The sequence below is a fragment of the Synchiropus splendidus genome, chromosome 6 (genome assembly GCF_027744825.2).
Source record: "Synchiropus splendidus isolate RoL2022-P1 chromosome 6, RoL_Sspl_1.0, whole genome shotgun sequence".
Classification (NCBI taxonomy): domain Eukaryota; kingdom Metazoa; phylum Chordata; class Actinopteri; order Syngnathiformes; family Callionymidae; genus Synchiropus; species Synchiropus splendidus.
The window spans coordinates 23,431,717-23,446,542 of NC_071339.1; the positions used below are offsets into that span (position 1 = coordinate 23,431,717).

The following is a 14,826-nucleotide window of genomic DNA, read 5'->3' on the forward strand; positions in this document are numbered from 1 at the left end:
AAAAGCGGCTCCGTTAGTCAGAAAGCGATCGAAAACACTATGACTCGGTAGATGGCAGTGTAGTGCCATTTCACACTAACAGTGAACGTCCCGGGAGCTGCACCAGAGGAAGAAGCGTCATGGCGCTGGTTCTGTGTTGGTATGGTTTCCTGATGCTGACCAACACAAGATTCGCGTGGTGCCGTTGCGTGTTTGTGCTGGATACACTGTGAACGGAACCGTTGTAAAGGCTTACTGGAGTGACCTACCATGTCGGACGCACCAGCCCGTAGGGGGGCATCTCGTTCGAGGAGAGTGTCTGCAGGCGCGGAGCTAGGCGCTAAAGCTAGTGTGCTAGACGACGATGTAGTTGAGGTTTCCTCCGATAAAGAGGGCAACCGACCAGCCCCCCAGGACAAGAAGATGGTGAGGAGGACCTCTTTGCCCCCGCTGGTCCACCAACGACATATGCCACCCGAGACGAAAAAGTTTCATATACCAAGGAAGACGCAGGAAAACATAGGTAGGAAAGAGCGGAGAAAGGACACCGAACAACGGTCCAGCACACACACACACACTGACTTGTGTTTACACTGTGGACTGGACGTATTGCCGTAAAGCTTGGGTCCGTCCTCTCAGAGTCGAACATTGCTTCTGTCTCTAACTGAATAGTAGAGACTCCAATAAGATTTACTTATCTTGACCTCAACGACATATATTATTGACACGCGATCCTCATTCGATGTTCAACGTGCTTGTGAGATACATTTACTTACACAAACATTTGTAGATGTGAATAACCTTGCATTTTTTAAAACATACTTGCACCACGGATGTTCTGTAAAATTAAATCAGACTGTGCAGCTGCTTATGTTGCAGATAGATACACATTAGAAATGCACGGAGTATAGCTGTATTGTCATTATCAATGGCCTTTCTAGCTAGTTTAAAAGAATATGGACCGCTTATAAGCCAGCTCCCAGTCTTGCATCCTCAAGAGGCCGGGCAATTCTCTAGTTGTTCCTAAGGCTGAAATCAAATGGGATGGAGCATTTTCCATTGAGACGTCTTGACAGTCAGCCCATGGCAATTAGTCTGGTGGGGTTGGGGCCCTGAATCCGTTCTCCCTCTGTCTGTTGGTGCCCTGTATCTGTCTGTTAAATCATTATCATAAACATTTTTATAAATTGTTCTTATGAATAATGAAAGAATTATGTGAAACCATTTTGAAAAGCATTATGTTCGTCAAAAAAAAAGCACTGTGTCCAAAAATGCCCGTCTTTGTGATTTTAAAATTTCAGACCTTGTCTAACAAATTAAAGTATTCTTTATTGTTCATGTTTTTAACCCACTATTGTTTTCAAAACCGGGATTACAGACTGCTGCATTGATAATTCTGGGCAAAAGTAAACAAATGTCAATTGTGTTTGTAACTGCAATGTTTTGTCTGTGGCCTGAGTTTTCAAACCCCGAACCTTCCATGGCGTTTGGTGACAAGAATATTAAAACCATATATGTGTCTCTTTTCTTCAGATTTACTCCAGTTTGTTTCATCGGGATCCAGAGAGTTTGAAAACATCATGAAAGTCTTGACTAACAACTTCTTGGAAACCAACTCTTCTGGCTGTTACTCTTACAGCAACCCTCGGGTCATCCATTGCAAGCGGTTGCTGGATGAGGTGAGACGTTTTCCTAACCTTAATCTCTGAACTCTTCCATACACAACTATAAATGTGTTCCGTTTTTCCTATAAGCAATGAGTTACAAAAGAAAGGGGGAAAAATATGACATGTGTGGTACATGGCAACAAGAAAATCTGCTTTGTCCTGTAAAAGAAATATGAAATAGTTTCTGATAATCTAAATAGTCAATGTGTATTAGTCATGAAATAAACACATTAGAACAATGGAAATAAATAATTTAAAAAATCAGACGTTAAAATATTTTTAAAAGGTTCCCGAAAAATGTTTTGATTTGTTTCGTGATATATTTCAGTTCATTGAGAAAAGGAAGGAGATGAAGGCTGATGGGAGGACAGAGAAGGAGCTGGAGGACAGTTACTGCTTTCTGCTGACTGATTCTGCTAAGGTAAACCTTTATATTAACTTCAGTGTTCTCTGTATAACGTAGCCTGTTCAATCTGCATTGTACCGAAATAAGACAGAACAGTTTGTTCTATATTTTTCTTGTAGCTGCCTGCTCTGTGTGAGAGGGGGATGATGGTGGGAGCTAGCTGGCTGTCGCTGCTTGGTAGCCCAATGAAAGGTAGAATTCTTTTAAATAAAGGTTTTCAAGGAACATCTATGTTCATGCATTTTATAATGATTTTATCAACTGCAACTCTGTGGTTGTTTTTCATAAAGATTGACTGATATAATGATGATGTCATCTTCACTACTTCGCCTCTGACAACATCCATTTAATTGAGTTCAGTATCTGTTATGTTATGATAATACAATATGATTGTGTGTTTTTGTGTTCTTCTAGGCATCTACCTTTCCAAGTACTCAGATTTGCTCCATAATAATGCTTTATCCCCTGGAGCCACAGGAGAGATCCTCATTTTCAAAGTGATGAAGGTGAATGAACGTCTTGCCTAAAATACCAGTGTGCAATGAGGCTGAGTTAGTTTGAGATCAACATGAAACATTTCCAAGTTTTTCAGTCGATAAGAAAATGTATTTTCAACTTGTAATCAAGTCCTACTTAGTTTTGTGCATTTTTTTTCCTGAAAAGTTGCAGTCAAATTACTGTCTGTTTGCCTTCAGGGAAAGGTGAAGAGTATCCAAGAAAATCTGAAAGTTGTCATCGATCCCACGCCACGTTTCGATTGCCACGTCTCCAAGAATGCCAGCAATGTCACATCCCTGGCTTCATTTCGTGGCTTTGAGCTCACACAGGTAAACGGTGAAGAATTTGTCTTTGTTGTCTACTATTTCTCTTATATGATGATGAGGGCACTGGTTATTGTTGAAACTGCAGTATAACGTCCTCTGTGTTTGTTTCAGCAATACTTCTATGAGTACTCATTTGATGAGCTGCTACAGCGTCCTCGCCAGGTTTGTCCATACGCTGTGGTTTCCTTCAAGTTTTTGGGAAAAGCTCTTCCCCTTACCAACAATCCCCTGGCTCCTCTCAGGTAACAGATTTATAGTAGTGAGACATTAGATATCACATACATTTTCCCATTACATATAATTACAATGTATTTAAAAAAACTAAATATTTTCTCTTTTCTTGACCAGGCAGAACAGTCATCCATCTGAAGCCATCAAAGGTGAAGTTTTGCATTGACATCATAAACATCTGTGAATTTTCATTTTTGTCTACCATGTTATTGAATGAAGTGGATGTCAAATAATTTTAGTACTGATGCATCTTCCGAATTAATGTTACAAGTTTCTGATGACTGATTTCAATATCATGTCTTCTGTTCTAAAGATTCATCATCCAGATCAAAAACATTGAAAACTGTGAAAACAGTATGGATACTACTAGTACAGAATAATAAGTGAATTAATAATACTAATTTGGTTCTATCAAACAAGCTTTCCAGAGATAAATGGTACATGGAACAATTCAGAATTACATTAAGAACAACATTAAGAACCTTTTCATTTACAGGTTCAATAGTAACACGTTTTCCAAGTCAGTAGGGACACCACACTATCAGGATGATAGTGTTATGATCAGGTGGCAGCTCCAACACCAGTATTATTTTTGCCACTTGTAATGTGGTAATTTCTTGATCATTTTCTGAGACACATTTCTCCTTTTGTGGTTTGCCCACAGAGCCAAATCAGTTCACTGTGTGGAGCGGTGATCTGGTGAAAGGAAACAGGGTTCTCTACCAGATTGCACTTTGCTCCTCCTACCCTGCCATCCTCCCACGTAAACTGTAAGCATGACATTTGTTTGGTACTTTGTCCTTGGTCTTCTTATTTAAGACGGAAATTGGTAGTTAAGATGATGTCTTGGATAGACGTTTTTGCATTTTTACGTCTGCCGTACGTCTCACTTTCAGCCCAGAGAAGTTGGAAATAGCAGTTATGAGGTTTGACAGTTTGACCAGAATCCTGCCGTCCGAGTTGCTGTCATACAAGCACTACGATGAGAGCAGTAAAGAAGGTAGTTGTTGATATTGTGTCTTGAACTACTCTGCATTATATGTTGATTACAGTCCGGCATAAGTAACTGAGACAAATATTATTGATTGGAATAATAAGAGTTGCTATGTTTCTCTGAGACCATGCTGTCTGTGGGTACTCCCCCATGGTGGATTTACTAATGAGCTCAAGATTCAAGGATGAGAAGATTAGATTTGATCTTCTAAAGCTGAGGTTGTTTAAATGTAAGTAAGGATATTAAGAAGGGTAAATATTCCATGAAACCCATTTAAATATTTAATAACATTTTGTATGCATTTAATTTTGATATAAATAAGCCGGTCAAGATAAAAAGGAATATTTCAAATTATTGAAATAATATGTCAAAATATATTTTCAATATTCCTTCAATGTATTTTGAGGAACATGAAAAACACACAAAAATGGCCAATGAAAAGACAAAGATTTTAGTCTTTAAACAAGAACATGCTATATTTACTGCTGAAGTGGTGGTGGTGGTGGTGACTAAAAGAGACAGGCCAAAAAAAGGCAGAAAAAAATTACATGTCAGTGACACCTTTTGTCTGACATCAAAAGGAGCACAAAAATGCATGCATCAGACCACTCTGTCATCATTTTAATATACTTTTTTAATAATGTATGTTGTCTGAGTATCACAGTGAGACGATTTAAGCAACTTTAGGTGAAACAGAAATTGAAAATAGGTCCAAACAAAGGTAATTGCGATTAGTCGACTAATCAAAAAAATAATGAAAAGATTAGTCGACAACGAAAATAATCGTTGGTTGGGCCCTAGTCTGATCTAAGGCTTTTCCGCTGAAGTCATCAGGGAATCCATCATGCATGTGTGCACCAAAGTCTGCTTGTTAAATTGTGCGTCATCTCTATTTGTCAACAGTTGTGAAGAACGGCTGCTGCTGCAGCCTGTTGGACGTTATCGATAAAGGCCGTTCGTCGACCGGTGTGACCAGGCTTCTGCAAGAGCTGGAGGTCAAAAGAGCGGTGAGTTTGGTGCTCCAGAACCTTTGTTTCACTTTCAGTATGAATTTATTGTGTTGTACCTATGTGTGTGCTTTAAACCTAAACCTAGTGAATTTTAATCTCTGTGACGAATCATAAACAAATCAATTTACGTTGTGTAAATAACCAGTTGCAGTTGTTGGTATGCACAAGCCAAGTAAGCATGAGGAATATGAACACTAGCTCTTTTTCTCCATAACTAGTATGGCTTTAAGTTTAAAATTAAATGGTCCTTCCTGGAAACCATTTATCTGACCTCGTACTGAACACAGTAAAAAATGTGAGGTATCTGAACAATTCTTTGCCTTGATTCTTTTTTGCTGATAATGCATTGGCTCTACAAACTAATGACACTGTTACAGTTTTTTATCGCTCATGTTAGTGGCTCCCTTGACACGTGGTCGCTTTCATGATGGTTGGTTGATATCATACCTGTATGTATTTACACTCTGCTGTGACAGACAGTGACTACATTCAACTAGTATGACTATAAGTTAAAGTATCTAGTACAGAACATTAACACTGATCTTCTAAGGAAGAATTCAACACACTTAAATATCATTTACATTATTTCTGGAGGCCAAATTTCTGTGAACTCAGTAGGCTGGACTCTGGAGTCCGCCTGAAACTGTATCTTGATCCTTTAAATTCAAAGCCCCGGATTTTTATTCTCCCAGGTTTTGGTAACTCCGCTGACAGATCGAGGATTTCTTTTCTTCCTGTCCTTTGGTCAGATGACCACACCTCTGGGTGAGGCTGTTTGTTTATGCTTTGTACATGGGAGGGATGTTGTCAACAATTTAATGGAGTATATGCATTATATTTTTTGCAGAAAGAGGAGAGGGCTGCAAAAGATGTCTGCAGGCTTTGTTCGTCTTTCCTGAAACCACAGATGGAGTCCAGTCAAGTAAACAATGATTTAGTTTATTGTGTTTCTTTTAATTTTTTTTTTTAGTGCGTTGGCCATCATTCACTCAGAGACTGTTCTTGTTGTCAGGCTCCCCCTCTCGTCTTTCCTCTCCCTTCCCTCCATTATCTAACATGAAGCCGATACCACATCAGTTCATCCCAGTGCTCCACTACTCTCTGATCAAGGCCCGAGCCAACCCACCTCCTGAACTGGCTGTCGGCGTGGAGCAACATGCTCGGGAATACCTGGCTGGTCAGATCGGCGGCAAGGTATTTCCAGTGTTCCATCGTTGAATTAGTGAAGTTCAATCTTCTAAATGTTTGTTCTGGTAATCTTTCATAAAAGACATCTTTCTTGAGCGGATAGCTTATATGCTAATTGTACCCGGACTTGGCACACCATACATTGTCATGGGCGGCGATGTCTAAAAGATAACTCCTTCCACCTCAGGTGCGGCCGTACCCCATGGGTGAATATGATGGAGATCTTGATGAGCTTGGGATTCCTTATCCTGCTCCCAAACACCACCGGCTGACAATGGAGGGATATCTCAGCTCCTACTTGTACAAACCTGCTTTCTACCAGCTGTCTTTGAACCGGGCTTGCAAGCTGGTGGAGGCCCACTGCAACCCTGTTGTGGCAACAGAAGATTTTGGAAGACACAAAGAGACGGTGGGAAAGGTCGTTGCAGATGAGCTATCAAACACACAGAAGGTAAAACTAATATTATTTTAGGTTGATTTACAGTCTATTGGAGTTGCTATAAAACTTGTTATCGCCTTGTTTGTCCATCAGATGCAGGAAACGATTGCCTTGGTTCTTGCTTATAAGCAAAAAGCATCCAACGAGTTGAAGAGGGAGGAAGGAAAAGATGGTGCGCTCATGGGTCCGGACCGAAAGAGGAAGTTGGAGCAGAAGACAGCTGAAAGAACCATTAAATATTTGAAGGCGTCGCAAGAGTCGTTGGGAAGTGACAAAATTCCAGGTAGATTTTTAATTCCAAGTGGTCTTCCAAATTCCAAGTGCTCATCCAAACAGTGCTCATTAACATAGATGACTTCAGTCAAGTCGTCTCAATGGCTCATTTTACTGATCTATGTCACCAGAACCAATATGTGTAATTATAATTTGAAGAAACATCGAAAGCTAGAAAATATGTTGAGAATCATAAAAATTAAATGGTGCTTCCTGGAAACTATTCATCTGACCTTGTACTGAACACAGTAAAAAAATGTGAAGTGTCTGAGCAATTCTTTAACTTGATTCTTTTTTGCCGATAATGCATTGACTTGACTACAAACAAACTAATGATACTGTTACAGTATTTCATCGCTCATGTTAGTGGCTCCCTTAACACATGGTTACTTTCACGATAGCTGGTTGATATTTTCTTTCAACCATTTACTCACAGCTGTGACAGACAGTGACCGCATTCAAATTGGATACATGTGGTCACAGAATTTGACATGCAAGCAGAAGGTACCTCTCTCCATGTCACCTGAATCAGTGTGCACATCAGCGCCTCGAGCTTCCCCAACTTTACCTCCAAACTTAGCTTAACTGCTGAGTGCATTATAGAAATACATCTTTCTTTCTCACCTTTATTTTCTTAATTGCGTCCTAAACTGTAAATTTATTTGTGTTTCTTTGTCATTTCACCTCAAAAATGATTAATGAAAAACTATTTTCTTAAATCAGTCAACCATTTGTTTCCATCTGACTTTGCACAGTTGATCCGGGACACAACTCAGCTCTTCAAACCAGCCTTCTCTCCTCCCTGCTCCACTCTGTGGGTTTGAAAGACTTTGGCCTTTGGGAGGATGGAACAGAAATTACTGCCAATCTTGTGAACCTTCTGGCAGGTGACCATCAGTGTTCTCTGGCTACTGCTACTTGTAAACTGCAGGACAATCAAGTGGATGGTGCAATGAAAATATGAATGTTTCTGTGACCCCTGACAGATTTAAAGAGGTCTGCGAGCGAAGCATTGAGTGAAAACAGTGACGAGTTACAGGAAGAGGGGAGGGTAGAGGTGTTTCCATTTAACAAGATTGCATTAAAGCTTGGTCTTCCCACCAACTATGACATAGATTTGAGGAAGCAGGACGAGCTGGAGGTAAAAAAAAAAAAAGCTTGATTTTTAAATTCTTTTTTATTTTATTTTTTTTTTTTTAGACATTTCCCATTTTATGTAGTTATGTACTCGTTTAATAACATTGGAATGCTTTCATGAATATCTGCCACAAGCTGTGCTCTTCACCATTTACTTAAATCATGTATTGATTTCTGATGAAAGTAGTCGAGCTGCCATTAGTTTGTTACCTTTTGGTCTAAATCCATATTTTAAAAGACATTATTGCATTGCAAATGAATGAGTTTTGTCTCATGCAGCAAGCGCATTTGTATCTGTCTGTTGTTTGTTCAAGGACCAGATGGCAGATAGCAACAGCAGTCTGGAAGGATTCAGTCCCATATCTCTCACCGGGGAATTAAATCATAAAAAGGGAGGCCGTAAGAAGAGAAAATTTGAACCGTACGAGGAGGAAGAGGGGGAGACGGAGTGGGAAATTCCCTGGGTTCTAATTCCCATCACAGGTCTGCTACATTTATATGATATTCTTCCAACTTTTGTCACAAACATTCCTGATTTTCAACCCTCCTCTTCCCTTTTCGTGATCTTATTTTCACCATTTCTTCTTTCTTTTTGTCTTTGCTTCATAAGACAAAGAACCAATGTTTACTAGCAGTCTCTTAATTGTTAGCACAGCAAACAAATAATCCAAAGGTGTTCATATTTTGCCTGTAGGTCTTTGCTCTGGCAGGTACGAGCAGCCAGATGGAAACCTCCCTCAGGATCCTCGTTTTCGTCATCGCGCCATGGCAACAGACCACACTACAGCAGCCTTACCCCCCAGAGAAAGTCCCTCTCCACCACTGAGACCCAGCCCTCATGCAGCCCCCTCTCCGTGCCCCTCGCCTGAGCCAAGCCCTCCTTCGTCACCTTTACAGTGTCCATCACCCGAGCAAAGCCCCCCTTACTCTCCCTCGCAGTGGTCATCATTGGAGCACCATAAACGCAAGTCTCCGCCCAAGAGTCCACGTCAATCCCTTAGTTCACCTCCACTCACTGATCCAGCTCGACCATCCAGTCCTCATCGACCGCCCAGCCTTCTTCACATCACCCCGGACCCTTCCTCACATCAGTTTACTGCTCACTCTAATGAGCCTCACAGGCCTATCCAGCATACAGATGGCGCTAATGAGTGGCACAGTAACACAGCTGCCTTCAGGGACTCAACAGGTAACGCACCTGTTCACGTTTCTGACGCCCCCTCCTGTTTGACTTTGATTTTGTACTTATCTGAATATGTTAAGTTCTGTATTTAGATACAATTTAGATACAATAAAATCATCTGATGATGTTATTTTCACAGGCACATCCAAGAATCAGGACCCCAGACTTCAGAGGAGAAGACGGCAGCTTGAGGACTCATCCACCTCTGCCAACCATGTCATGTCAAAGAGGACAACTGTCAGGTCGCTGCCAGATTCAGATCTGGATTCCGATGAAGGACTAATGATTATAAGTGAAGAAACGGAAAATGAGGAAGAGACATTTGACTCTGTAGGAGGGATGAGGTCTGATCAAACGGAAGAGATGGAAGAAGAAGCTCAACAGCTGCAGGGGGAGCTTGAACATCAACCTGAAGTCACAGATCGTAACGAAAACTCAAATGTAGAAACACAAGAAACTTCCTCTCTGTGTCTGCGTGATGTCACAACTTCATCAAGAGACATCGGTAGCATTTTGGACAAGTGTCAGGTGGACTTCAATTTGTCAGTGCAGCACCTCCTGCAGTCCAAGAACATTGTCTACACTGCTGAGCACGTCCCACTCAGAGAGAGGTTTTCTTCATTTCCTCAGTTGTCCTACTGTGCGTTGTCGCCATGTCCTGATGCCAAAGTCGAGCACTATGTAAACTCCCTGCAACAAAGTATCATGAAGGAATTTGATGTCAGTTGGCCTGGAGTGACGCCCCAGAGTGACCAGAGAGAGACTTTGTTGGCCAGCAGGGTCAGTGAATTTGTGGAAAACATCCGAGCGTCCACTTGTGTAGCAAATGGCAGTCAAGGAGCTGCCCATTTAGTGAAAGATGATGGGGCCTCTGGTCATGTACCATCAGATGTGCCTGCTAAATTAAGTCCTCCTACCTCTGTAACCAGCTCCACCACCGTTAATTCACAACTATATGACTATTGCCAGGCAGATGGTGACCCACTTGCAAGTTCCATGTTAACTGCGGACGTATGTGTCGCCCCGGACAGCAGTAGCAGAATCATTTTGCCCTCGACATCAACAGCGGTAGATCGTGTAGGTTCCAAAGAGGCCTGTCAACCCTTCTCTCAACCGCTTATGGAGCCGTCACAGTCCTCCGAAAGGGTCCCAACTCCAGACCTTGTACCACTTGGTGCAGTCAGGGAGCCTGCAGAGGAGCCTGCCCCCCTGAGCTCCCTGATCAGTCGACTGCAGCCGGACTTGCTCAGCAACTTACTGGAGATTGTGAAGGACATCAAGAGAAACACTCCACAGTTCTACATGCACAGCTTCACGCCGGAGGATGAAGTTGTCAGAGACATCAAGGTAACTCGAGCTCCATCTTTGCTCAATTCTTCATGTTCGTAATGTCACCCTGCCTAACACTAAAAAAAATAACAGTTGCACATGTCTACCTTTTATAAAGTATGCCAAACTAAATTTAAAGAATGTTTTTATTTAAAATGCTCATTTGCTTGTGTGCATAGGAGTTCCTCCTGCGACAGGGCTGTGTGGAGCAGAGCCCTGTCATGTTTATAAACCAGGGAAATTCTGACACCCGACTGTTGGTCATCATCAGGAACAAGGACATATCTGTTCATGTTCACAAGGTATTGATTTATTTAAGTTAATCACTGTGATGATGCTCTGAACAGTGTTTGTGTCTAATTGCACAATAACTCCAAAATATTTGTGATCCATTAAGGTGTTAAAGCTTTTCAACCAAATGGTTTGTGGTATTTGTCATGACCAATATCTAAATGTCTCAGTCAAGTTTTCTGTCTTTTCTCTCTCTCATTTAGTTACATGGTGAATGTGTTTTTGTGTTTGTTAGATTCCGGGTCTGGTCGCCCTCAAGCGACACCGGTCAGTGCAGTTTGTCGGCGTTGATTCACTGGCTAACATCAGGGACAGCATTTGGAACGAGATTTTTGTTTGCGGCGGCTGTATCATCTCAGACGACTTGGTGCTGAATCCTGACTTCATCCAACACGGTATGCTGACTGCTTCAACATGGAGTAGGCTGTGTCAGGCAAATGCCGCGTCTTCTTTTTCTTTTTAAGTCATCATATTTGGTTGGTGCAACATTGATATTGCAATTAGGAAAAATAACACAAACAAGCATGAGCCATGTCAAATTTGACTATCAATCTCAATGTGACATTCATATTCCACTTTGGCGGGCCATGTTGTCTACCCCTGCCAGATAACGTGGATGGCCAGAAGCGAGTCTCCGAATGCATGCGCCACTTTATTTAGTAGATTGATACTATACTATATCTAATACATTGGAAAACATTTTGAGGGATTGGTGATTTTTCAGAGCGGCTGGCAGAACTGCTGATGTTCCTGGAGAAGCAGAGTTCTCCTCAAAGCATCTGGCGGTGGAAGGTTCACAGCAAGACCCACAAAAAGTTAAAAGAACAAGCCAGGTGACAACGTCCGACATTTGACAAGAGTCTTATAAGTTATGGTAATTCGTCTAGAAGTGTCAACAACAGAGTCTTAAATACCTTATGTGTTTAAATAATTCACTGTTTCAAGCCCACTGACAATCTGAGACACATTTGTTTCTCTTCCACGATTTATTCTTGGTATACATTAAATAAGCCTTAAACATGCCCTGATCATAGTTGGACTAGGATCAGTCAGCCTTTGTCTTCGTCGATTTTACAGTTTTCTGTCACTGCAGGTTCAGGCGAGATGCAGCCAAGCTGTTAGAGGTGGTGTCTGTCTTCCAAAATCGGCAAATCATCGAGTTACTCCCGGATCACCACTGCGACAAAAGCCCCGACTCGCCCGACCTGGACTGTCTGCTGGAGCTCCAGGGGCGATACACCAAGTTCCGGCACACCATCTTCCTGATCGGTGCGTGAAGTGCTGTCAGCTGACTGGAAAGTCACAAGCCGCCTCTCATAACTGCTCTTTGTAAACCGCTGCAGAGCATCGCTTTGTGAACTTTGCTGCCTACTTCAGCAAGGGCATCATTGTGGCCAACTTCAACGATGTTCTGGAAAACTTCACGCAGCTGGTTGGGTACCACGACATCAAAGAGAAGCTGTTCATTATGGAGGACCTGCTGTCTGCTAAAGGTGCTGAGACCATTTTCTGTGGGGTCCCACAAGGCACTTTGTTGAGTCTTATCTTTTTTATTTCTTTTTACATGCTTCCTTTAAAAACCAAGCTAACTATCGTTATTGCTGTGCCATAGCCTGTACACATAATTATTCTATACACAAATGGCAAGATAACAGATATTAGTGTTTGATGTTAACATATATTAGTGAATAAAATATAACAAAATATTTATAATACAAATAAAACACCTATATGCACATTTTCCTATTGGTTATTATTCTACAAATGCTTTTCCCTTCCCCTCATTCATACATTATTGTGAATGGGGTTTTTAGTGTGATTATTGAGAGCAATTTTACTTATTTAAATTCATTGTTACTGTTACATGTTTATTTGCCTATTTACTCTTAATAAAACCTCTTGCTCTCTCCCTCCATTCATCACTGTTAGGCCTGTAGACTTGTGAGTAATTCTTTAATACTTTAATCATTCGGAGCCTGTCATCCTGCATCCGTATTTTTTATTCATATATTACTAATATATTTTTTTACTTCCTTTTTACTTGCATCCCCTTCTGTCATTTTTTTCCTGACATTTGACCATTTGTGTTCCATATCAAACCCAACTTTATTGTTCAACCAAATGCAAGTGATGTCGAAGAGAACATCCCCTTTCTTCTCAGACTTGAACCAGCCTGATCCGGCCAGCGTCGACCAGCCTGATCCGGCCAGCTGCGACGCTCCAGACCCACCTGAGGAGTCCAGCTCCAGCCACTCTTCAGCCCCGGACCCACTGGCAGCAGACGGCCCCTATGGTGACCTCAATCCTTCAGAGTCAGACCTGGAGATTCTTCACCAGGCCATTTCTCATTTACGAGCCGAACGTCAAGCGCAGAAGGAGCGGCAGCACCAGTCAGGGACCCTCATCAATAGCGGGACCTCACCCTCCTCCACTTTTACTCAAAGAGGCACCGATAACGTGTCTCCAGATGAGTCGCACCACGTAGATCCGAACACTAAAGGGGTCATGGACACATTGAACTCGATACACATGAGTCTGAATAATCCAGAAACACAGACAACCAGGACAGAACCAGACCTACCGGACCCAGTTGACATGTTGGAAGCAAAACACTGCCACAAATCTGCCTTTCTTTCCTCTTCATCGCCGCCCAGTTCTGAACCAGACTTCATACCAGAGATGTGTGACTCCACCCAAGATGCCGCCAGAGAGGTTCTGTGTATCGTCCCCTCCACTACCAGCTCAGTTCCGGCCACAAAGGATGGCATAGGGTAAGGAGCTCTAACCAAACGTAAACACACTAGTACTGGAACTTGAATGCCACAGGGAAATCAATGATGTCTCCTCTTTTCAGTGACCTCCAGTGTGACCCAGTTCTTCCCAGCTGTGTCAAGTCTGCCACCAGTGACACGGTGGCATCTGCAAGTCCCAGCAAGGTCGCACAGAATATTTCCAGTTCCACTTGCAGTCAGCAACAGATTCCTCGGTTAGAGCAGCAGTACCGGCATCCTCGCTCCAAAGGCTTTAGCAACCCTGTCTCGCTCTACAGCCGGCAGCGGCGGCCCACCACACCTGTCCAGCACCCAACCATGGCTATGTACAGACATGCACTTGGAATGTCCATGGCTGCACAGAGCAGCTGGATGAACTCGTCACTCTGGCAACAAGGTCTGATTCCCACATCCTCGTCAGCTATGCTTTGGCCGTCACCACCAAATGTTGGCAACTTGGGAAGGATGGGCTTTCACCCGAGCTTTCCGCCTAATTACCAGAGCTGGCAGGGAGGACGATTTAACGGAATGTAGTAAAGCGACCCAAGCATCTCAGTCTTCATCCATTAAAATTATTTATTTTAAAACTGCCTGAGCCATGACAGAGTGTCCTCAAATCAAGACAAAACATGCTGCGTTCCACCACAGATGTATGCAAATGTGAATACTATATAAACGGCGGGATTGTTTTTAACATGAATATTATATGAGTATCTTTTTACAGTGTCTCTTGTTTTCTCACCGACGGAACCAGCATCTCTGAGGAATGTTTTCTGACACATTCTGGTTTGGGCTGCACCATGATGACCCATTGTAAAAAAAACAAAAAAAGAAAAAGTAAAAAAAATGTCCTCTGGTGGACTTCTTTGTCTTCTATATAAAGTTAATTTGTTTTTGACAACCTGTAAATGCCACTGGGAGCAGTTATCTCATGTTTTTACATTAAATGTTTTTATGTTGTTTTTTTCATTTTACACTTTATTCTCTTTTGTATTAAAACCTGCCTAACTGAAGCAACCTTTGAAATCCACCCTCTTATTTGTCGAGGTCACGTCTCCATCTGCTACAGTACCACCAAACATCCAGTTTCAGAAACTCCTCATC

The 14,826-nt window shown here is 42.0% G+C and overlaps 1 protein-coding gene across 2 annotated transcripts; it reads left to right on the forward strand.

Moving 5' to 3' along the window:
* The first annotated feature begins 87 nt into the window (after nt 1–87).
* Nucleotides 88–14,731, forward strand: LOC128761149 (protein TASOR-like). 2 transcript variants are annotated; one of them, XM_053869115.1, is made up of 28 exons: nt 88–502; nt 1,513–1,658; nt 1,975–2,067; nt 2,172–2,244; nt 2,467–2,558; nt 2,748–2,879; nt 2,988–3,118; nt 3,225–3,256; nt 3,772–3,877; nt 4,004–4,107; nt 5,005–5,108; nt 5,804–5,876; nt 5,959–6,033; nt 6,124–6,305; nt 6,487–6,750; nt 6,832–7,021; nt 7,767–7,898; nt 7,998–8,152; nt 8,463–8,631; nt 8,843–9,337; nt 9,471–10,678; nt 10,840–10,962; nt 11,187–11,346; nt 11,676–11,784; nt 12,045–12,220; nt 12,295–12,444; nt 13,113–13,722; nt 13,806–14,731. In XM_053869115.1, exons 1-28 carry the CDS (start codon nt 250–252, stop codon nt 14,254–14,256), a joined length of 5,988 nt encoding a protein of 1,995 aa, XP_053725090.1. In that variant the 5' UTR covers nt 88–249; the 3' UTR covers nt 14,257–14,731. The 2 variants fall into 2 exon arrangements, with proteins under 2 accessions (XP_053725090.1, XP_053725091.1); XM_053869116.1 differs by lacking the exon at nt 13,806–14,731 and adding an exon at nt 12,881–12,892 and having other exon boundaries at nt 13,113–13,249.
* The last annotated feature ends 95 nt before the right edge of the window (nt 14,732–14,826 follow it).

Bases quoted from the DNA above. Each gene is read 5' to 3' on its own strand.
- LOC128761149 (XM_053869115.1), top strand. From the start codon at position 250: ATGTCGGACGCACCAGCCCGTAGGGGGGCATCTCGTTCGAGGAGAGTG. The intron at 2,245-2,466 runs GTAGAATTCTTT...GTGTTCTTCTAG, and splicing joins GCTTGGTAGCCCAATGAAAG to GCATCTACCTTTCCAAGTAC. The intron at 2,559-2,747 runs GTGAATGAACGT...GTTTGCCTTCAG, and splicing joins TCATTTTCAAAGTGATGAAG to GGAAAGGTGAAGAGTATCCA.